The sequence below is a fragment of the Macrotis lagotis genome, chromosome 1 (genome assembly GCF_037893015.1).
Source record: "Macrotis lagotis isolate mMagLag1 chromosome 1, bilby.v1.9.chrom.fasta, whole genome shotgun sequence".
Taxonomy (NCBI): Eukaryota; Metazoa; Chordata; class Mammalia; order Peramelemorphia; family Peramelidae; genus Macrotis; species Macrotis lagotis.
This window is the reverse complement of record NC_133658.1, coordinates 285,483,950-285,505,821: the sequence shown is the minus strand read 5'-3', so window position 1 is coordinate 285,505,821 and position 21,872 is coordinate 285,483,950. Positions and strand designations below refer to the sequence as shown.

The following is a 21,872-nucleotide window of genomic DNA, read 5'->3' as shown; positions in this document are numbered from 1 at the left end:
TAAATATTTTATAGGAATATCCATAAATAAAATTAAAACAGGCTTCTGTAAAGGATGTTATAAGGAAATGAAACATTTAACATGAGACGATAATTTATTCATTTAACTGTCCAATCACGGGCAAGCTGAAAAAAAAACCGAGTCAACGAAAATACCGAAACTATGACAAGAATTACAGTGAAAAAGAATTTCTTTTAAAATAAAGGTTAAAAACCAGAATGAATAAAAAAATTATGACGATATTATACTTAATTGCTTAAATATTTGACAGTATTATACCGAAACAAAAAACCGAGGTGCGACGAATCTGCGAATTCGATCTAGGAAGTTAACTTCCTTTGATCGGCTTTCCGTGCCTGGTGTGGGTGACCCGCATACAAGGAAGTGCCTGCATTCCCGAGGGGAGACGCCCGGGGGCGCTCGAGGTCGCCAGTGCGAGTCGGGCCTGGGGAAGGGAGGAGCTGAAAGAACCTGCTAGAAAGCGCGGTCGCTGATACTTAGAGCCTTTAGGCTCTCGGGTGAGCTGTCTCCTTCGAGCCGCCGAGCTGTGTGGCCGATGCTGAAAACTCTCTTATTCCCATTTTTTCGATGAGGAAACTGAGGCTGAGAGCTGCCAAGTCCCTCCCCCGCGGCCGCACAGCCTGTCGGGAGCAGAAGTGACATTTGGGCCCGTGCCGCGCATTCTAGTGGTGATGCTTTTTACAAAAGAAGCACGGGAAAAACCCTCCTGATTTAATCTGAAGACATTAAATTTTAATAAATATTTGAACATCTTTCCCACATTAAGAGTTGGACTTTAAAGAGCTGCGATTTGATTGGGGTTTTTTTTATATATTATTGTTATTGCTGTTATTTTATAGTTTTATCCTCTGCTTTTGATGAGTTCTCCCTTACTTGGGAACACTGGGCTAAGAAAAAGACCCACAAAGTTCATTCTTCTGATTCTGGGCAGCAAATGTGGAATTCGTTTGGAAAGTAGATTTACAGCTGGAAGTCATGAAGTTTCAACCTTACCCTTATTTTACAGATAAAGAAACTGAGGCACAGAGAGGTTAAATAACTTACCCACGGCTAAGAAGTATTTGAAACAGAATTTTGAATGATAATTTTGAGCTAGATTCAATGCCTTCATTAGAGCTTGTCAATCAAATTAATAAATTAATTAAATAATTAAGTCCTCTCCTCCCTTCAACAACCTGAGTCATTTTTACAGTTACAGCAACTCCAAAAGCTGACCAACTGACCCTAAAGTGGGGTTGTAATTGGAATGAACTCCAGCAATGGAATTCAAGATGAGGGTGAGAGAGGGCTGCTCAAGTACCTCGGACCATATGTCCTGGGCATGACTTGGAATCAACTTGGGACCCCTTTATTACTTTTTTTTACTTTTTTGCAAGGCCATGGGGTTAAGTGGCTTGCCCAAGGCCACACAACTAGGTAATTTTTAAGTGTCTGAGGTCAGATTTGAACTCAGGTCCTCCAGACTCCAGAGCCAGTTGTTCTATCCAATGCGCCACCTAGCTGCCCCTGGGACCCCTTTATTATTAATTGTAAGTTACCATCCCCTCCAGGTTTTGATCTTTTATTATACTATACTATACTTGTTTTAATTTATTATTATTTTTCTTTTTTTAGGTTTTTTTTTTTTTTTGGTAAGGCAAATGGGGTTAGATGGCTTGGTAATTATTAAGTGTCAAGGCCCAATTTGAACTCAGGAACTCCTGACTCCAGGCCCATTGCTCTATCCACTACACCACCTAGCTGCCCCTTTAATACACCACCTAGCCGCCCCTGTAATTTATTATTATTATTATTATTATTATTATTATTATTATTATTATTATTAGTTAGTTAGTTTTTAGTTTTTGCAAGGCAATGGGGTTAAGTGGCTTGCCCAAAGCCACCACAGCTAGGTAATTATTAAGTGTCTGAGACCGGATTTGAACTCAGGTACTCCTGACTCCAAGGCCAGTGCTCTATCCACTGCACCACCTAGCCACCCCCCTTTAATTTATTATTAAAGAAATATTTCCATGGTCTCCAGAGAGAAATTTTCTGGCTTTAAAAATGTATGTGTTTATAAAAAGTCAGAGTAACATGGAAAAACATATTACTTGATAAAGTTAACTAAGCAGACGCAGAAAAAAATATACACACCAATACAATGAAATGAAATGAAAAATACTGCTAAATTATGATGACTAAGCTTAGCCATCCCAAAAAAGGTATGAGATGTCACTTCCCTTTCTTCTTTCCAAAGGTACAGGACTATGGATGTGGAAAACTTCATAAAATGTTGGCTTATTGGTATGTTAGTATACTGAATTTTTTTTCTCTTTTAAAAATGCTTTGCTTGTAAGGGATGGCTGGTGGGGAGAAGGAAAATATAAAAGTGATGTTAAAACAGATTTGTTGTTGTTCAAGTCATCTCTGACTTTCTGTGGAGTTTTCTTGGCAAAGATACTGGAATGGCTAGCTATTTCCTTTTCCAGCTCTTTTTTATAGATGAGAAAGCTGAGGCAAACAGAGTAAGTGACTTGCTCAAGAGCTGGTAAGGATAGGGGGCTGATTTTTTAATTCAAATCTTCCTGATTCAAGTCCAGCACTCTATCCAATATACCATGATATAAGTACAAAAGATACCAACTAGTTTTTTAATTTAAAAAACCAGATTAAAAATCTGTTATTTTTACTTCAATGGATTGACCTCCTAAACTTGAATGTCCTCAGAGATTCTGTATTTTCTCACAATTCTTTCTTCTTTGGTCATTGCATCATCTTTCATGGGTTCAATTATTATTTCTGTGTGGCTGACTTACAAATTGATATGTCTAGTCTTAATATCTCTTCAGTATTATGTCTCTAATTCTCTTTGAACCATCTCCACCTGGATGTCTTTTTGTCATTCCAACTCTCTCGTCTGTATTTCCCCTATTTCTTTTGAGGGTTCCTTTATCCTTTCAGTCCAAGCTCTCAGACTTATTTTGATTTTTCTCTCTCTCACCTCCCATATAAAGTCAGTTGCTAAATCTTGTCAATTCTATCCCTCAAATGTCTTTTACATTTCTTTTCTATCCACTTCCATGCCTGTTTTACAAGTGTAGGCTCCCTTCAGTTACTACACCACTGAAATAGCTTAATTGATTTCCCTACATCCAGTCCCTCTTCTACAATCCTTTCGCTGCCACACTGATATCCCTCAAACATAGGTCTGACCATGGTATTGCCCATGTCAAAGACTTCACCATTTCCTTCTTTCCAAAATACAAACTCCCCAGCTTGACATTTAAAGACTTTCAATCTACTTGACTCCTTGCTTTCTTTCTTAATTCACATTACTTCCCTTCATACACTCTATGTCCTAGTCAAACTGGTTGATTGGCTATTCCTAACTCCATATCTTTGTGCAGTCTGCCTCCCAGGTCAAGGATATACTCCTTCCTCAACTCACTGCTTCTTACCACTCCAGTTTCCTATAAGACTCAGTTCAAGGGTATTTACTATAGAAACACTTTCCTTTCACTCTCCCCTTTCCTCATTATTTAAATACCCAAATTACCTTTTTTTTACTTTATTTTACAATGTATTCTGTGAATATATTGCATATTCAGTTGAATGTAAGTTTTCTGAAGGCAGAGAACAATATTTATATGCTAAGCACCTAGCATAGATACCTCATGAATTTTGGGGAAAGGGAGTATCCAGACTTATGATTTAATCTATGTGAGGAATTCCTAGTGAAGTAACTTATCACGCAGATGCAGATCTTCATTTTTCTGCAATTTATCATCTTGTTGCCTAAGGCACCAAACAGTCAAATATTACTGATGGCATGTGTCAGTTGCCATATATGAACCTAGGTCTTACTTATTTGAAAGTCACCCACTATTCAATATATGTGCTTCCTCTTATGGTAGTATTTATATATACATAAAGAACTTAAAAAGTGCTTGTTGAACTGAATTGATCTCCTTAATATAATATAATCTGAATATAATCTCCTCAATGTAGATCCTCCTTTCAGCATTCATGTTTTCTCATCCTTTGTTATTTCTCCTCCCTCACTCTTGAAGTCTTCCCTTGGATCTAGGCATCAAGACAATCAATTTCATTCCTTCCTCTTGCTCCATGACAAACCCACTTCCATTTCTGATGTGACATCTTCTGGGTTCCATCTTTAAGTACTGTTTGCATATTATTGATAACAATTTCAGACTGCTTTATGTCCACCATTTCTTTTTCCATTGTCCTCTGGGTGAAGCACAAATTTGATTCTTCAGAGAGTATGCTCTTTCATGATTCATAGCCATGGAGCATCTCTAGAAAAAAAGGTCAGTGTCAAAAATTTAGAGGTTTGTCAGCGATAGCTTGGTAGAGTTTTATGTGCTGCACCATTTCCCAAACACAATGTAGCCTGTTATTTTTTTCCTCTTCAATTGGCTGCTCAAATCATCTTCATGCAGTACCTGTCCAAGGTACTGATGTACTGATAATTGGCTACCTTTCCAACTGTATCATGAGCATCTCTAAATGTCCTGTGAAGTAAAAAATTGCCTTTGAGTACAAGATGAAATCACTTCTTCCTACTATTTTTTTTCATTTGTCTCCCAAAAAGAACTTTTGGGGGTGGCTAGGTGGCAGTGGATAAAGCACCTGCCCTGGAGTCAGGAGTACCTGGGTTCAAATCCAATCTCAGACACTTAATAATTACCTAGCTGTGTGGCCTTGGGCAAGCCACTTAACCCCATTTGCCTTGCAAAAAAAAAACCTAAAAAAACCCCTTTTGAACCATTTTCTTAATTTACCTGCAACCTCTTTATATCTTCTGGTTTATTTTTCCTTAGAGTATCAATATCAATATTGGTTCAAATTTTCTGTGTCTGAGTATATCAACTCAATCATTGAATAAGGACCTCAAAATTGGGATGCCTGTGGTTAAACTTAGTTTAGACATGGTCTTAGCTCCCTCAACCCCATTTTCTGCCACTGTCAATCTCACCAAAGAAGGAAACAGAAACTACAAAACACTGAGGATCACTTTTGTATTGTTTGTTTTGTGAGTTGAAAGGGTCAATGAATCAAAGTATCAAGTGATCAATTGATTATGAGCTTCTCCTTCCTTAATCAGCCTGGTTTTCAGACAGTAGAAATAGTGTATTTTGGGGACCATACTGGTAGCCTCTTTTGAGATCATAGATCTAGACGTCATCTAGTTCAGCCCTCTCATTATCCAGCTGATGAAATTAAGACTCAGAAAGGTTAAATAACTTGCCCATGGTCACACAGGTGGCAGAGCCTGGGAATCCAGGCTAAATTAAACTTGCCCAAATGTGTATTCTATTGGCACATCCTTTGAGAGCTCAGCTGTGAAAGGGAAAAGATGAAGGGACAATAATTCGAAGGGATGACAGTATCAAGTTAAAAAGTATATATTTTTAGAAAGGAAGATCCCCAGGGCATGCTAGTTAGTAGAAGGGAAAGAACCAGTAGAAAAAGAATTAGAGGGGGCAGCTAGGTGGCACAGTGGGGTGGCCGCGAGGTGGTGTAGTGGATAAAGCGCCTGCCCTGGAGTCAGGAGTACCTGGGTTCAAATCTGGTCTCAGACACTTAATAATTACCTACCTGTGTGGCCTTGGGCAAGCCACTTAATAACCCTATTTGCCTTGCAAAAACCTTAAAAAAAAAAAGAATTAGAGTGAAGATGAGAAAAAAGTGAATGATTGATGGGGTAAGGTCTCATAAGGGCACAAGTAGACGAATTGACTTTGGCAAGGAGAAAAACTGTTTCTTCTCAGAGACTAAAGTAGAAGAGAATGGAAAATTATTTAGAGGAATTAGAGGAATGGATAAGGGAGCAGAAGGGAAATTCACAATATATGGCCTTGATTTTTTATTTTAGTGAAACAAGTCAAGTATGCTCTAGCCTCGTCTCACTGTGCATACTGTCCATCTCAGCAGCTCTCTCTTCCATCTCTTCAAGTTCTAGAACCATAATTCATTGTTACTGGGAAAGGTGTGTCAAAGTTTCTCTCCTTTGATTCAATGCACCATTCCTATAACTTTACAAATCACAGTAGCTTTCCTTGGCCACTGTCCCCTTTATGTTACCTTCTTGGAATGTAAGCTTCTTGGATGAAGGGAGACTGTCTTCACTTTTATATGTATATACCCAGTATTTATCACAGTACCTAGTACATAGTAATTGCTTTAAAAATTCTATTTTTAAAAATTCATTTTTTCTGAGAGGAAGGTGAGAGTTTTGTATATATAAATGTGTAGTGGGGGGGTATTGGAGGATGTGAAGTGAAAAGCTGGTTTACAATAGTCACTTTAGGGGAGTGTGTTAGAAAATCAGTCAAGAAAGAATAATACAAGATAAAGGGTATTGAGGGTTCAGTTTTGAATGGTAATCATAAGTAAGCAAAGTTGTTTAATTTTCTCCAGCAGCATGCTTTTTGTTTGTCTTTACTTCTATTGGATTGCCATTATTTTAATAGTTTATATATTTCAATATACCAAGCTATGAATTTGATAATGTACAGTTTGATTTTTTAAAGGTGTATGATAAAATTTTAAAATTAGTATTTTCAAACTGATCTTGCTTGTCTTTATTTTTTCTCTTTTATGTATTTAAAAAAAATTCAAGCGACTTTCTCTCTTCTCTTTGAAACACTATCTCAAACTTCCCTCTCTTCTTTCAAATGGCTTTTTCACTGAAAAAAAAAAGAAAGACACAATCCTTGTAACAAATAAACATAGTCAAGCAAAAGGAACTCACAATTTGTCCTAAAATGTATATCTTACTTGCATCTCTCCCAGAAGCAGGCAGAATGCTTCATCATCAGGACTGTGTAGTTGTGATCAATCATTATACTGATCAGAATTTTAAAAGTCTTTTCCAGGAGCATTTTATTAAGTGTAGTGAAAATGGATGGTGTGGTGGAGGTAGCCTTTTGTTAAGGTTTGGGATGACATGGAGCTGGTAGACCTGAGTGATTGGGAAGATGATGGTACCCTTGGGGCAGCTAGGTGGCACAGTGGATAGAGCACTGGTGCTAAAGTCAGGAGGATCTGAGTTCAAATCCAGACTCAGACACTTAATAATTGCCTGGCTGTGTGACCTTGGGCAAGTCACTTAATCCCATTGCCTTAAATAGATAAAAAAAGAAATTAAAAAAAAAAGATGATGGTACCCTTGACAGTAGTAGGAAAGTTGAGAAGAAGTGGGGTTCTGGGAGTAAAGATATTTAATCCTATTTTGAACATGTTGAGTTTAGGATACTCTTGGGGCAGTTTGGTAATACAGGATAACAGTTCATAATTAGGTCTGCATGAACTCATGGAAACCTATAAGATCACCAGATGAAAAAGTATAGAGAGAGAAGAGAAGGCCCAGGGCAGAATCTTAGTGTATGTCTACAATTAATAAATGTGAATTGAGCAAAGAACCAACAAAGGAGACTAAGGAGTCTATCGGACAGGTAGAAAGAGAACCATGACAGAACCATGTCACAAATTCCTAGAAAGAAGAGAGTATTCATGAACACCTGTTGATCAGCGTGGAATCAGGAAGACTCATATTCCTGAGTTCAAATCCAGCTTCAGAGACTCACTAGTTGGGTGATTCTGTGCATGTTGCTTAACCCTGTTTGTCTCATTACTTCATCTGTAAAATGAATTGCAAAAAAAAGAAATGTCAAACCATTACAGTACCTTTGCTAGGAAAACCCTAGATGGGATCAAAGAGTTGGACGTGACTGAAATAATTCAACAACAGTGATCAGCAATGTCAAGACTATAGAGATTCTAAAAGGATGAAGATGGAGAAAAGATCATTAGGGTTGAGAGGTCTGAGTTCTAATCAATCCTGGGTTCAAAACAATGAAGGGAAAAAAGATTGGATTTGAGTTCATAGATTGTCTGGGAAGACAGGAAGTGGTCAAAATCCTTCAGGGAGAATGAAAATAGATTTAGGGGAAGGAAGCAAATGGAAGATTAAAGAGTTCTGTGTTGTTAGGACCCTCCTAGCTCTTACCTTCTGTGATTTTGTGATTGTAGATGAGCTCAAAAAAGGTTTAGCTCCAAGTCTGTTTTAATCTGACATCCTTTCTGTCTTTGGGAATCTGAATGGTTTAAGGGAGAGGCTGAGTGGAATGAATTGTTAATTATCCAGGAATCAATTCAGCAGCAGCATCCCAGCCTTCTTGCTTTAGGGCCTGTTACTTAGAGGGGCATGGTAAACTCAATTTTTGCAGCTGACTTAAGAAAAATTCTCTTGGGCTTGGTGTTTCTAATTATATACACTACTCATGTATCCTTGCCACATTTTGTGTGAACGGCTGTTGGCCAAATATGCAGCAGGCAGCCTCCTTTCTGGTCCAAAACAGACCCATTAAGTTAAGGAGAGGAAACCTTTCATCTCTTAATAATCACATTCTATGTAGGAATTCATTTGATCTAATTTCCTGCCTTTCCCCCTCCAACTTGTGGCTTGATAGTTTGGCGGCTAGTTGTACAGGGTTAGATGATTATTTTAAAAGCCAGTTGTGACATTGTACACCCCTGCGGGTGGCTTAATGATTTAAAGAAATTGTTTATACTATTAGACACTCATTTTTCAGCTCTGAATTGAATGCAGACAATGATCAATTAGAAAGGACATTAGACTGGGCATGGAGAGGACTAGACTTTCCTTTTGCTTGGTGTTGACTCATTGTGTTGACTTACGAAAATTCTTTTATGTAGTTTTACAATGAGAGGATTCTGCTTGGATCCTGGCTCTGTCATTGAGGGCTGGAGTGCCAAAGATTCTGGACAAGTCTGTTCAGAATTCAGAATCAGGACTGGGCTTCAGTTCTGCTTCTATGGGGGGGGGGGGGTCAGGATGGCACTAGACATTGCTCTTAGATCATTTCTAGTTCCCTATTATGATCAAATATAAAATCCTTCATCTGACTTTAGAAGTCCTGTATAACCTGGGCCCCTATTTTCCTTCCAGTCTTACACCTTTCTTCCCTGCACATACTCTATGATCCAGTGACATTGCCCTCCTGCAATGTTTTCATTGTCTATTCCAGGCCCCCCATGCTCTCCCTCCTCATCTCCACCCTCTTAACTTCCCATTGACTTCCTCAGTAAACATCCCACCTTCTACATTTACAAGAAGCCTTTCCCAGTCTTTCTTAATCTAAATGTCTTATCTCTGAGACTAACCCCTGAATTATTCTGTATGTACTGATTCTTGTTTTTTATATTTTGCATATTGACTTCTCCATTAGACTGTGAGCTCCTTGAAAGCAAGGGACCACTCTCTGCCTTTGTATCTTGGGCTTAGCACAATAGCTGACATAAGTGGGTGCTTAATAAATGCTAATAAACCCACTGACTGACTAACTCTATGATCCCTCTGGAACCTTCCAGTATCCATTAATTCCTTCAAGACTTCAGTTCAATTACTACCTTTTACATGAAGATGTTTCTATCCCCTCAGCTGCTAGTGCCCTGTCTCCTTAAACTAGCTATCTACATATACTCATATATACTGTGTTGACTTATGAGATGTAATGCAAGCAACTCAGAGAATAGGGATTGTTTTTCTTTGATTGCCCAGCTTCTAGCACATTATGTAACAGATGTTTAAAAAATGCTTGTTGACTAGAAAGACTTACAGAAATGATGCAAAATAAAGTGAGCAGAACCAGAAGAGTATATGTAGACAAAAACATTATTGTATGATGATGAACTGTGAATGACTAAGTTATTCTCAGCAATATGATGATCTGAGACAATTCTGTGGAACTTGGGGTGAAAAATGCTCTCCTCCTCCAGAGAAAGAACTGATAGACTTTGAACGTAGGTCAAAGCATACTTTTTAAAACTTTATTTTTTTGTTGGTGTTTTCTTTCACAGCATGACTGAAATTGAAATATGTTTTTCATGATTGGATATGCATACTCTATATCAAATGCTTACTGTCTCCAAGAGCGAGAGAATCTGGAACTCAAAATTTTAAAAATGAATGTTAAAAATTGTATTTTTCATATTTTGGAAAAATAAAATATTAAAAAGGGAAAAAAATCTTTTTGATTTATTGATTAGACCTCAGTGATATAACAAGGGATGATAACTATGAAGCTCACTGAGTCTATTCTAAGTATCTCCTGTTTTTCAAGCAGCATGTTACAAAATAGTTTGACTCAGAATATTTATTGCCTGGAGCAAATCACTTAACTTTTCCAACCCTCAGTTTCCTCATCTGTAAAATGATAAGGTTTGACCAGATAGATTCTGTGGTCTCTTCCAGTTTTAGATATAAGATTCTCCAACTTTTCATTGAATGTGATCTTGTATGGTTCTCTGCTTCATGAATACATCTCTCTTCTTTCCCTTTACAATCTAACTTTCCAATGAGTTCTGCTATCAACTTTTTGTCAATTGTAACCAAATCTATTGGTTGTGATTTTGAGTTGTCTAATGCTGCTCTCCTTCCTATAGACCATTTTCAAGATAATTGGACTACTCTTGGCTTTTCATTCTTGTCCTATTATCTCTTGCCTCCATGCCTTGGCTCATCATATACCCTTGTCAGAAATTGGTATCAGACCATCTTATCTTTATTTGGTAAAGCCTTTCTCTTTCTTTAATAGCTAACTCGAGAATTACCTTCTTCATGAAATCTTCCCTGACATTCCTTATTTCCTACCATTGCCTCCAGAATATCAATCTTTCTGTTATCAGTATTCTAATAGTACTTTTCCTGAACAGATCCAAGGTGAAGGATCACATGAAGGAAAAGAAGTTCTTGCCCTGAACAGCATAGGATATGAGAGTCAAGGACTAATAAAAACCAGAAGGCTGGAAGTCAAGGGCTGTGTCTTCATTGCTTAGTTTTGGATCTTGCTCACTTTCAGTTGCATGACCATCACAGAAGCTCTTAGAAGCAAAGTCTACTTCTTAGCCACAGGCTTTACATTGCTCATGTATTTTTTTTAGGAAAAAGAGTCTCCAAATTTGATTTTGAGAGGCCCAAGAACTCCACAAGAAATAAAATAGGAGTTACAAGAAACCCTTTTTATCTTTTATTAGCATTATTTATTTTTATTTTTTTTGAATTTTACAATTTCCCCTCTATTCTTAATTTTTTACTATTAATCTAAACATGAATATTTCTCTCTTATACAAAGAAGAGTAGAGAGGATTGTATATTCTATATGAAACTGTTACAAGGAATTTTTATTCCTATATCAGATGGTTGCTGATATCTTAAGAGTTCAAATCATTCCTAATCACAGGAACTCAAAGGAGTAAATTTAATCTTAGCTTGGGAAACTCTGGCAGACTTTTTGTTGACTTCTCTTCACTAGGGCTGGTGGCTCGTAACCCAGGTTATAGTCTAAATAGCTATTAGTTTGCCCTTGTTAGGGAGAGTCCTTCTAGATACTGTACTGTAGTAGATGGTAGCCTGGAGTCTACCAGATAGATGACCCTAAAGAGAATAAAGTTCAACAATTATAACAGTAGGAGACACTAAGCAGAGATGGCATGCTAAGCAAAGATCCTATTAATGATCAGCCTGATGGCCTAGGATCATTGGTCTTGAGTTAGAAGGGAACTCAAAAGAGAGGGGAAAGAACAAACTTTTATCAACCGCCAAGTGCATTCCAGGCACTTTGTTAATCACTTGACTCACAATAAGCCTGTTCTACTATTATCTCAGAGACCATCAAACCCAACCCTTCATTTTATAAAAGAGAAAAGTGAGGGACTTAAGTGACTTTCCAAATGTCTTATCAGAGGGTGAGTATCCAAGGTCATTGATTGCAAATTCTATGATTCCAGGACCCCAACTTTTTACATTCTAGCATTCTGAAGTGTCAGAGATATGAATTATCTGTGTAACATATCTCTGTGTGTTTGTACACCCTTTGAGTATGTTTTCTGCTCACAAATATTCTTGTCTTTCCTTACTAGTAGTATAGAAACCAGTGAAAGAGTTTATTCCTTGCATACCTAGGAGAATTTGAAAATTGTCACTTTATTTGCTAGGCGATTCAATTAAATGTCTTTTGATTTGAACTAGTATACCGACTAGTGACTAGTGAACTAGTAACTGATTAGTAAAAATAAACATGACCATGGAGAGGTTTACCATCAATGGTTTTGTGGATTTGTGTTAGATTTTTCTGGAGGTTCAAAAGTAAGGGGATGCATCAGGGGAGTATCACAGTCATCTGTATCCAATTCTTTTTCCTGATGAAATGAATGTATTTTTCCAATCTTATCATGCACATACCTTCTTATGTACTCTGTGTTCTAAACAGGATGGCCTTCATGTTGACTTTCACAAAACTATTCTGTGTCCCATCTTTGCGCTTTTTCATTGGTTGTCCCCTGTACTCTCCCCAGTTTTTTGAAATGCACCATTTGTTCACCTGTGCCCCTCTGATCTCTTAGATTTTAGATTCAAAACTTAGCTTATGTTCCAATCCAAGGAATCCTTTTCTCCATTCATAAAGTCCTCACCTGTTCACTTCTGGGGGTGACATGGAGGATGTATAAGTTGTTCCTGTGTTCAGATGGACTAGTTCATCTCTGGACTTGGTCAAACAAGAGATACTCCTCTGGGTTTCTGTGCAATCCTCTCATCAGACTAGGGGGCTGCAGGCATCGGCTCTGGGGTGTCAGTTGTCAGTGGAACTTATTAAGGTTTGTGTGGGTCTGCCTGGAAGATTCCCTTGATGGATCTCTTGTTCTCATCTATAGCCTAGGAGATCCTATCTCAGAATTCTCATTTAGGCAAGTAGATGGTGCAATGGATTGAGAACATGAGTCTGGAATCAGGAAGACCTGAGTTTAAATCTAGCCTAAGACATTGTTAAGTAGATAACTTTAGACAAGTTACTTAACTGCTTTCTGTCTCACTTTACCCAATTGTAATTGGAAATAATAAGATCACTTACCTCATAGGGGTATAGGAAACAAATAAAATATTTGTAGAATGCTTAGTATACATTTTGTTGTTAGTGTTGTCATTAGTGTTCAGTTGTTTGTTGTTTTTAATGTTGTTAGTGTTCAGTTGTTTGTTAGTGTTGTTAGTATTCAGTTGTGTCTCACTCTTTGTGACCCCTCCTTCTCCAGCTCATCTTATAGATGAGGAAACTGAGGCAAACAGGGTTAAGCAACTTGCCTAGGGTCACACAGCTAATAAGTGAGGCCAGATCTGAACTCAGGAAAATGAGTTTTCCTAAGTCCAGATCCAGAACTCTATCCACTGTGCATCTAGCTTCCCCTTTTCTTTTTTTCTTTTTTGGTTTTTGTTTTTTGCAAGACAGTGGGGTTAAGTGACTTGCCCAAAGTCACACAATTAAATAATTATTAAGTGTCTGAGGCCCAATTTGAACTCAGGTCCTCCTGACTCTAGGGCTGGTGCTCTATCCACTATGCCATCTAGCTGCCTCTACTGCCCCTTTTCTATAAATATTAGTCATTATTTCAGGGAATGTTCAGGTGAGGTCCAAAATGTTATTTGTGTTGGTTGTTTTTTGTCCAACTCTTGGTGACTCTGTGGATCATATGATTGATGAGGTTTTCTTGGTAAATCATTGGTTTATCATTTCCTTCTCTAGTGGATTAGAGCAAACAAAGATCAAGTGACTTGGCTCAGGTCACACAGATATTGTGTCTGAGGCCAAATTTGAATTGACTCCATTCTCAAAGCTCTATCCATTGAGCCTGTATCTGTCTCCTTACTTGTTAGTAAGAAACAAGTTCTTCATGTGTACATGCAGTTGGAAATTATTGGTCTTTCAATGTATGCAGCATATCAAAGCCTTTTGCTACACATCCAGTAGTCACATAAAGCAGATGTAACTAGAAATCCTGTTGTTTTAGAGCTGAGACATTAAAAAAGACACTTTATTTGTACTTGTAATGACATATAACATTCATTTATATTCACATTAGTCTTCCACATTGAACCTTGGTGAAAAATGTTGAAATGGAGAGGGGGAGAAAAAAGCAAAATTCCAAGGTTCCAAACATCCTTATTGCTTTTAATAATTTTCTGTGGTTGAAAAGAATGTCTTTTTGACAAATCTCCTAGGTAATTTTTTTTTCTAGTATGGATTCTATTTTTTTTTTAGGAGCATTCACAGAAAAATCTTCTTTTAAACACTGTGATTTTTTTTCATGCCCCCCCCCCAACCTCTTTATAATCATCTGTCCAGTTCAGGTTGTTTTGGAAAATATGGACAATAAATTATGAACAAGGTATTCTAGATATAGCTTGTCTCTGATTTCTTGTATTGGCTTGATTAATTCAACAGCCCTTTAACTTTTGAATCTGCAGGTTGCAGAGGCAGATGATTGGGATCACTTGATAGGAGAGGTTCTGGTTCATTCTGCCCAGACATTCTGGTCAGACTGGGGGGGGATGAAGTGGAGTCTGACTTTTGACAGAAAGGGGCAGATTACTCTGTACCAAAGTCTTACTCTGGAGGGGTGGAATGGTGCTAGGGCAGTGGCAGTGACACAGAGGATCTTGGGTGTGGCCATGGGCAGGATACATACTTATGAGAGACCTAAGCAGTGTCTGGACAACAATCTGCTCTTGTGAACTTCTCCTCTACTATATAAATATTAGTTATTATTACCTAAGATCAGGGAAGAAGTAACATATCAGAAATAGAGTTGCATGGGTTCATGGATATAGAGTCTAGGAGGAGAGATAAACTACCCCAAGCTGCCTAACTTTCCTCTGACCTGGAGACTTTTAGTAGTTCCTCCTCCTTGAAAGGCATCAGGCAAGAGAGTGAAAAATTGTCTGCTCAAATCTTTCATATGCACACCCAGTTCTCTCCCAATAGCCAATTAAAAATTTTTTTTATCACAAAAATCAATAAGAAATAGAAAAAAGTTGGGGGGAAGGGTCCCCCTGGTACACATGCCCAGAAACAGACTCACCAAGCCTCCAAGTGGATTAGAGGCAGGGAGGGCATAATGGACAATATTCTAAAAACCTTAATTGGCCAGTCCTCATTATACTTCTATACATCCACGTCATTTTCCCTGGTAGATATAAAATTGAGATCAGGGATGATTTCATTTGTATTTCCAACGCCCAGCACAATGTCTGGCACATCCATAGTAGGTCCTTAAAAAATGATTGTTCATTGACTAGACTTTAATCAGAATCTATGTCACATTTATCATTCCATTTTCAATGTCAAATTCAAGACTTTATACATAGTAGGCATAGACAAAACCAAAACAAATATTTATGGAATTGAATTAAATCTCTAACATTGATCTCAACCTCTTTTTGATATCCAAGCATAGTTTTTGGGTCAAGCTGCAGTTATGATGGTAAATATTTGATGTAAGTGGTTTTCCTTTCCATGAAAATCAGCTTGAATGATAGCTTTACCATGGCACAGTTCTCCAAGATGAAAGACTAAGCTCAAAGATGTGGGGGGGGGGGGATACAATCCAACCACCCCATTTAATCTTTCAGAATTAGAGGATTTTGAAGTGGATTTAGAGCTAAAACTTGATCGCATTAATGGCTAGTAATTTCAAGAACAACAGACCTGGAGCTTGGGGAGCACCTCCACTTCTCCCTCTCCCCTCTCCCCCACCACACACTGCCCCAGATGGAGCTCTACCTCTGCAGAGGGACACAAGAGCATTCTTACTCCCCTCCTTTCTGCCACAAGAGCCAACCAGTCACTCCTTGGGATTGTGGACTCAGAAGATACCACAGTGATATCCTAGTCTACACAGAAATATTTTCTGGAAGAGAAATAGAAGAACCTTACAAAGCTACCTCTTAATTTCTAAATAACTTCTCTTCCAGATGGACAACAAACAACTCAGATTATTACTTCTCGTTTTGAAGAGGAGGCCTTAGTGACTATTTACACCTTCCTTGGAAAGGTCTCCTGGAAAGGAGAGACTGTCTGTTAAAGCTTGGATTTCTTAGCCTCTCTAGGCCTACAGTTGCCTGTCTTGCTTTTGGAAAACAAAGGAGTCTTCTAATTTTGTCTCCATGCTGTCCAAGTCTGGAGCTGGCTCTACCTGCGGACTCTTCCTTACTCTGATGATGATTTCTTTCTTTCCAGCTGGTAAGTCACTTTCCTCAGCCCTGGCAAGCATTCTGGTCTCTTAAAAAAAGGAGTTAGAAGCCTATGTGGAGTATGGGAAAAATGACTTTTGGGCTTTCCCTCTTTATGGAAAGAAGTACAGAGGAGACAAAGGTTTCAGTGCCAGAAACTGTGTATAACTAGAACTAGGTTGGGCCTTTAATGGTGTCAGTTGGTTCATTATATGGAGAAGAAACTGGTGATGGCACTGAAGTAAATTCAAATGAATACATATTTTATTAAATACTTACTGCTACTAGATAGGGGTTTTGAGAAGTATAAAACTTAGAAAAAATATGTGATCTTTTCTCTAATAGAGCTTTCATTCTAGTAGGGAGAAGTGGGGGGGATGATTCATTCATAAAGAAGGATATGGCAATGAGGGAATAAGCATTAGCGCTTTACAAATAATATCTCATTTGATAATAGTATAATGTACAATTTGTTGTTATTGTTCAATCTTTCTAGTTATGTTTGACTCTTCATGAGTCTATTTGGAGGTTTTTTGATAGGATACTGGAATGGTTTGTCATTTTCTTCACCAGTTCATTGTACAGATGAGGAAACTGAGGCAAACAGAGTTAAGTGACTTGCTCAGGTCACATAGCTAGTAAGTGTCTGAAGCCAGATTTGAACTCGGAAAAACGAGTTCTCTATCTACTAAGTCATCTAGCTGCCCCAAAGAATACAATATTACATGATAAATGCATTAGAGAGATGAAGAATAAACATTTTATCCTGATGACTAACTTCAGTGACTGAATTCCCACCAAGAGATACTGATTCCTTTGGTAACGCTATTAGCTTTTGTTCTGGAGGGGGAACACACATCCAAAGTAACATATGGCATTGGGGCATAGAGTATAGAATCAAAAAGGCCTAGGTTCAAATCCTCCTTCAGACAATGCCTACCTGTGTGATGCTGGACACGTCATTTCAATTCTAATCCTCCTTATTTGTAAAACCCAAAAGATAACAGCACTTACTTTACAGATCTCTTTTGAGGCTCAAGTGAAATTATGTATGTAATGTGCTTTGCAAGCATTAAAATATTATACAGATGTGAGCTACTGTTGTTATCTTTTATGAGTTCTTAAGTTAATATAAAAAAGATTAATTTGTATATTTTGTTTTCTCAACTACATTATAAGTAAAAAAAAGGTATCAGATTTTGGGAGAGCTTTCTCTTAAGTCTCCATCAAGATTCTTCAGCCACTTTTCATTTTCATTCAGTTTTCTTAGTCAATTCACTCATTCACTTTTCTTCTTGTGAGGTAGTGGTTGGAATGAATTTCATTCCTCTGTTTCTGCTTTTTTTTTCACTTTGCATTATTTTAATAAAAAAAGGACTCTGCAGATTTCTTTGCATTCCTCATATTTGTTAGTCTTGATTGCATTATATTCAATTCCATTATTGTACCACAATTGATTTAATCATTCCTCTATGGGGATTTAGGATACTTCTAGTTTGTTTGTTTTTTTAATAATTATATATAACTCTTCTGGGAAAACTTTTTTTTTTTAGGTTTTTGCAAGGCAAGTGGCTTGACCAATACCACACAGCTAGGTATTTATTAAGTGTCTGAGGCCAGATTTGAACTCAGGTACTCCTGACTCCAGGGCCGGTGCTCTATCCACTACACCACTTAGCCACCCCTGGGAAAACTTTTTAAGACAGATTTTGTTGTAGTTTATTTTGTTAAGGTTTTCAATATTTTTCAAAATATCAGTTTATTTCTAACAATAGGCCAAAGGGTAGGATCCTGTAACTTTTACTGAGTACTGCCAGGTTGATTTCCAGAAAAATTCCATAATCTTGCAATCCTGTTAATTAAATTTTGTATGTGTGTTCTGTCTCCAAGTTTAGGCTTGAGGAAAGAGTCCATTATATATTTGTCTAGGCAACTGTGTAGTACAATGGTAACAGTTTTGGATCTGGAGTCAGGAAGACAAGTTCAAATCTTGTCCTAGTTACTTCTAACTATGTGAACCTGAGCAGATCATTTCATCTTTTTCAGCCTCAGTTTCCTCAACTGTAAAATAGGGATAATAATAATAATAATAATAATAAATAATAATAATAATAACACTTCTCTGACAGGAGTAGTTGTGAGGATCAAATAAGTTAATATGTATAAAGAACTATAGAAATAATAACTAATCTTCATATGATCTTCATATGGTGTGCTTGGAATTGACCATAAGATACATGGTATTTGATAACTGTTTATAATAAGAATTTTAAATTTTAAATTTTCAGATAATAATATTTTAATAGAACATATAATACAAAAGAATTACCTACCAGTAGAAGACAGACCATGATGGAAAACAGATAACTAGATATGGAATGCCTGATATTTATTAGCCTACCAACAAATGATTTGTGTTTATTTAAAAAATTTTTTATCCTTAAACAATAAAGAAAAACATTCACATATACACAGCAGAATATACTGAAAAAGGATTCCACATGAAACTGTGAATCTCTGTATCATATTTCTTACTCTTTAATTTTTGGTTTTTTTTAGATGTTTTTATTTATTGTTTGACTTCTCTCTTGGAATAGAAATATAATGGACACTCACAGGTCCCATCACTCTACTTACCATCTCCATTTCTTACCTGGGCTGTTGGCCCTCCTCTTACAGCCATGTGCCCACTTCCCTTTCTTGGAGGTACACCATATTGGTGTTAGACTTAATGGTTAGTTCCCTGACACACAGAACTCCTAAACTGAAGCTATCTATCAGCCTTAACTTCCATATTAATAAGAATTATATATACTATCCACACTAGTCATATTGCTTTCTTTCTTTTTTTTAAGCATAATGAATTCTAATTGCTACTTTCAAAACTCCATTTTATTCATGATTGCTTTTGAATTTTTGTTTTTTTTCTTTGAATGCTAATAAATATTACAATTTTTGAGTGAGGAGGGAGAATCAATAGTGTTAATCATCCCCTATATACTCACAATTAACCAAGAAAAAGAAAACTCTTGTAATAAATAAACTTAGGTAAAACAAATTACATAATAACTATGAGCAAAAATGTACATTTTGGTGCCTGTTTCTATCACCTTTCTGTCATGAGGTAGTCTCTTCCAAGAGAAGAGAAATGAACTGCCTAAGGTCATACAGGTATCAAGTAACAAAGCTAGGATTCCAATCTAGGTCTTAAAATTCCATATTCTTTGTTCTTGGGGTCATTACAGGTGATCAGCTGGGGGTCTCCTGCAATAGACAATAGAGAATCAGGGAAGGTTTCTTTGTAGAGGGGGAGTCAGTGGAAAATGAGGGAGAAAAAAAGAAGAAAAGACTAAGATTGCGCTAGGCTTGACAACAGGCAGAGGAGGAGGGTTAGGGTTAGTAGAGACAACCTGTCCAAAGCCTGACCTTGGCCACCATTTTTCCTTAGCTCAAGGACTGCAGTGTTATGCCTGCAATGTCATGGTTGGTACCCAACACATTGACCCAGGCTGCTCCAAACCAGAGATTGTCACCTGCTCCGAATCACACCAAGGTTTCAAGCACAAATTCTGCATAAAAACTGAAAGTGGTGAGTGTTTCTCCAGCACCTCTACCATACTAGAGATGACTAATAGCTTCAAAGGAAAGGTTATGGATTTTAGCATCTATCCCTTTTATAGCTCATCTCAATAAGACTTTAGAGGGAGGGCATCAGTCTAAACTTTTCATTTTCAGATGAGGAAGGAATTTAGAGAAATTAAATGATATGGTCACACAGCTAATAAATGTCAGAGATGAAATTGAGCCTAGTTTGCAGATTCCAAATTCAAAACTATGTCATACATGATCTCATTTTGCTTTCTTTAGAACTCTGTGGTAAGAGATGAAGGCATGTTCTATTATTATTTTACAGATGAGCAAATTGAGGCCAGAGAGAGATCAGTCAATAAACATTTATGCTTACTATATGCTGGGGATTTGTGAAGTGCTGAGGATACTGCCCCCCCCAAAAGGCAAAAGGCAATTCTTGCTCTCAATGAGCTTATAATCTTATAGGGAAAGACAAAATCTAAAAGCTGAAAAGTGAAGGGGAGGAGTTCTGATTCAGGAACAAACAGAGAAATCTAAAGGCATGCAACTAGATAGCAAATGAAGAGAAGAGTGATCGTGCAACCTCTTTAAAGGGAGGTCCTGTTCTTCACCCTCTTTTCAGAGGGAGGAGAGTGATTAATCCAAAGTGATACACAGCAAGTCACTGACAAATTCTGGAATTCATTCATTCTTTCAATAAACATTCATTGAGTTCAAGATAATGTGTTGGGCATTGAAGGGGAAACAAAGATGGGTGTGAGAGAGTTCCTCTTTTCAAGGAGTTGGTGATTTAACAGGAAAACTACCAATTAAATAAACAACAATGATATAAATAAGGCAGCAAGTGAAAGCATAATGACAGAAGTTCAGAGAGCTAAGGAATCCAAAAGGAGGAGGGCATCATTTGTAGATGCATGGATTTGGAAAAGCTTCTTCACTTTTGAATGAGACTGAAAAGATGGGTACAATCTGACAGGTCAAACTGGAGAAAGTTATTCTTGATGACAAGAGAACTTCTGGAGGTGTCTCTCAGCCCTTGAATTATTTTGGTCTCCTCAGTTTGTGACTCTACAAATCTATCATTCCATATTGGTGGATCCTGAGATTAAAGGGAGACTCTGACCTACATCTGAGTGATTGAGAATAGGTCTCCTTTTCAACTTTTTTTTTTTCCTAACATAGTACTTCTTTTCTTCTCTTATATCCTCACAGTGGTTCAGGGGATCCTGTTCACCAGCAGCTGTGCCACCTCTCGTCATTGCCAACAGCAGGAAATACCTGGGGTGCACATTCACTGCTGCCAGACTGACCTCTGCAACAGCTCCCTTCGGACTGCCCAGGCCCTTGGCATGTTCTCAGGGGGCACCATCCTTATATCTTATCTCCTTATGGCTTTCTTCCTTCTCTAAGACCACTGAAATAAACTGGAAAGATTTTAGACTCCAGGAAAAATTCTGTTGGGTGACTATTGGGAGCATCAAGTCAAGCCAAGTCTGCCATGTTCTCAGATGTCTTTATGGAGAAAACCTTTGCTTCCTTTTCTCCTTGCAGCATCACTGCACTTAACCAAAATGATGGGTGGCTCCCAACTAGTCTCCAATAGTATTTCCAAAGAATACAAGTGACTGGGGTGTGTCTCCTTCATTCAGTCCAGTGTGATGTGTGGGTTTCTTTTATGTCCTGTGACTGCTTTTACATTTCCATCCATTTTCAATGCCCCATCCTTCAAAAAATTCATGGAACTTTCCAAGTCAGCATAGTTCAGTGAAAAGAGCATTACTTTTTTTTAAAGAAATATTTTATTTTGAGTTTTACAATTTTTCCCCCATTCTTGCTTCCCTCCCCCTACCCCCCACAGAATCTTTCTGTTAGTGTTTACATTGGTTCCATGTTATACATTGATCTCAGTTGAATGTGATGACAGAGGAATCATATCCTTAAGGAAGAAAAATAAAGTATGAGATAGCAAAATTACAGTATAATATAATGGAAAAGAGCATTACTTTTGACTATAAGAACTGAGCTTGCCCCTAACTACCTGTGCAACCTCAGACAAATCAATGGGCTTCAATTCTCTCATAATGAAACACAAGAGGGGTGAATCAGATCATTGGTATCAAACTCATTGTAGGCCTCATATTGACTTAGAATTGAGGTCAGATTAGAAAAC

The 21,872-nt window shown here is 37.6% G+C and overlaps 1 protein-coding gene across 3 annotated transcripts; it reads left to right on the top strand.

Annotated features, from left to right (window-relative positions):
• The first annotated feature begins 351 nt into the window (after positions 1-351).
• Positions 352-21,793, top strand: LOC141516620 (CD59B glycoprotein-like). 3 transcript variants are annotated; one of them, XM_074227629.1, is made up of 5 exons: positions 352-518; positions 2,261-2,307; positions 15,854-16,121; positions 19,560-19,700; positions 20,915-21,793. In XM_074227629.1, exons 3-5 carry the CDS (start codon positions 16,046-16,048, stop codon positions 21,109-21,111), a joined length of 414 nt encoding a protein of 137 aa, XP_074083730.1. In that variant the 5' UTR covers positions 352-518; positions 2,261-2,307; positions 15,854-16,045; the 3' UTR covers positions 21,112-21,793. The 3 variants fall into 3 exon arrangements, with proteins under 3 accessions (XP_074083730.1, XP_074083737.1, XP_074083742.1); XM_074227636.1 differs by lacking the exon at positions 2,261-2,307; XM_074227641.1 differs by lacking the exons at positions 352-518; positions 2,261-2,307 and having other exon boundaries at positions 15,726-16,121.
• Positions 21,794-21,872: the final 79 nt, after the last annotated feature.

Coding starts and splice junctions, on each gene's coding strand:
- LOC141516620 (XM_074227636.1), top strand. CDS start 16,046: ATGCTGTCCAAGTCTGGAGCTGGCTCTACCTGCGGACTCTTCCTTACT. Junction 16,122..19,559: donor GATTTCTTTCTTTCCAGCTG/GTAAGTCACTTT, acceptor ATTTTTCCTTAG/CTCAAGGACTGCAGTGTTAT. Junction 19,701..20,914: donor CTGCATAAAAACTGAAAGTG/GTGAGTGTTTCT, acceptor ATATCCTCACAG/TGGTTCAGGGGATCCTGTTC.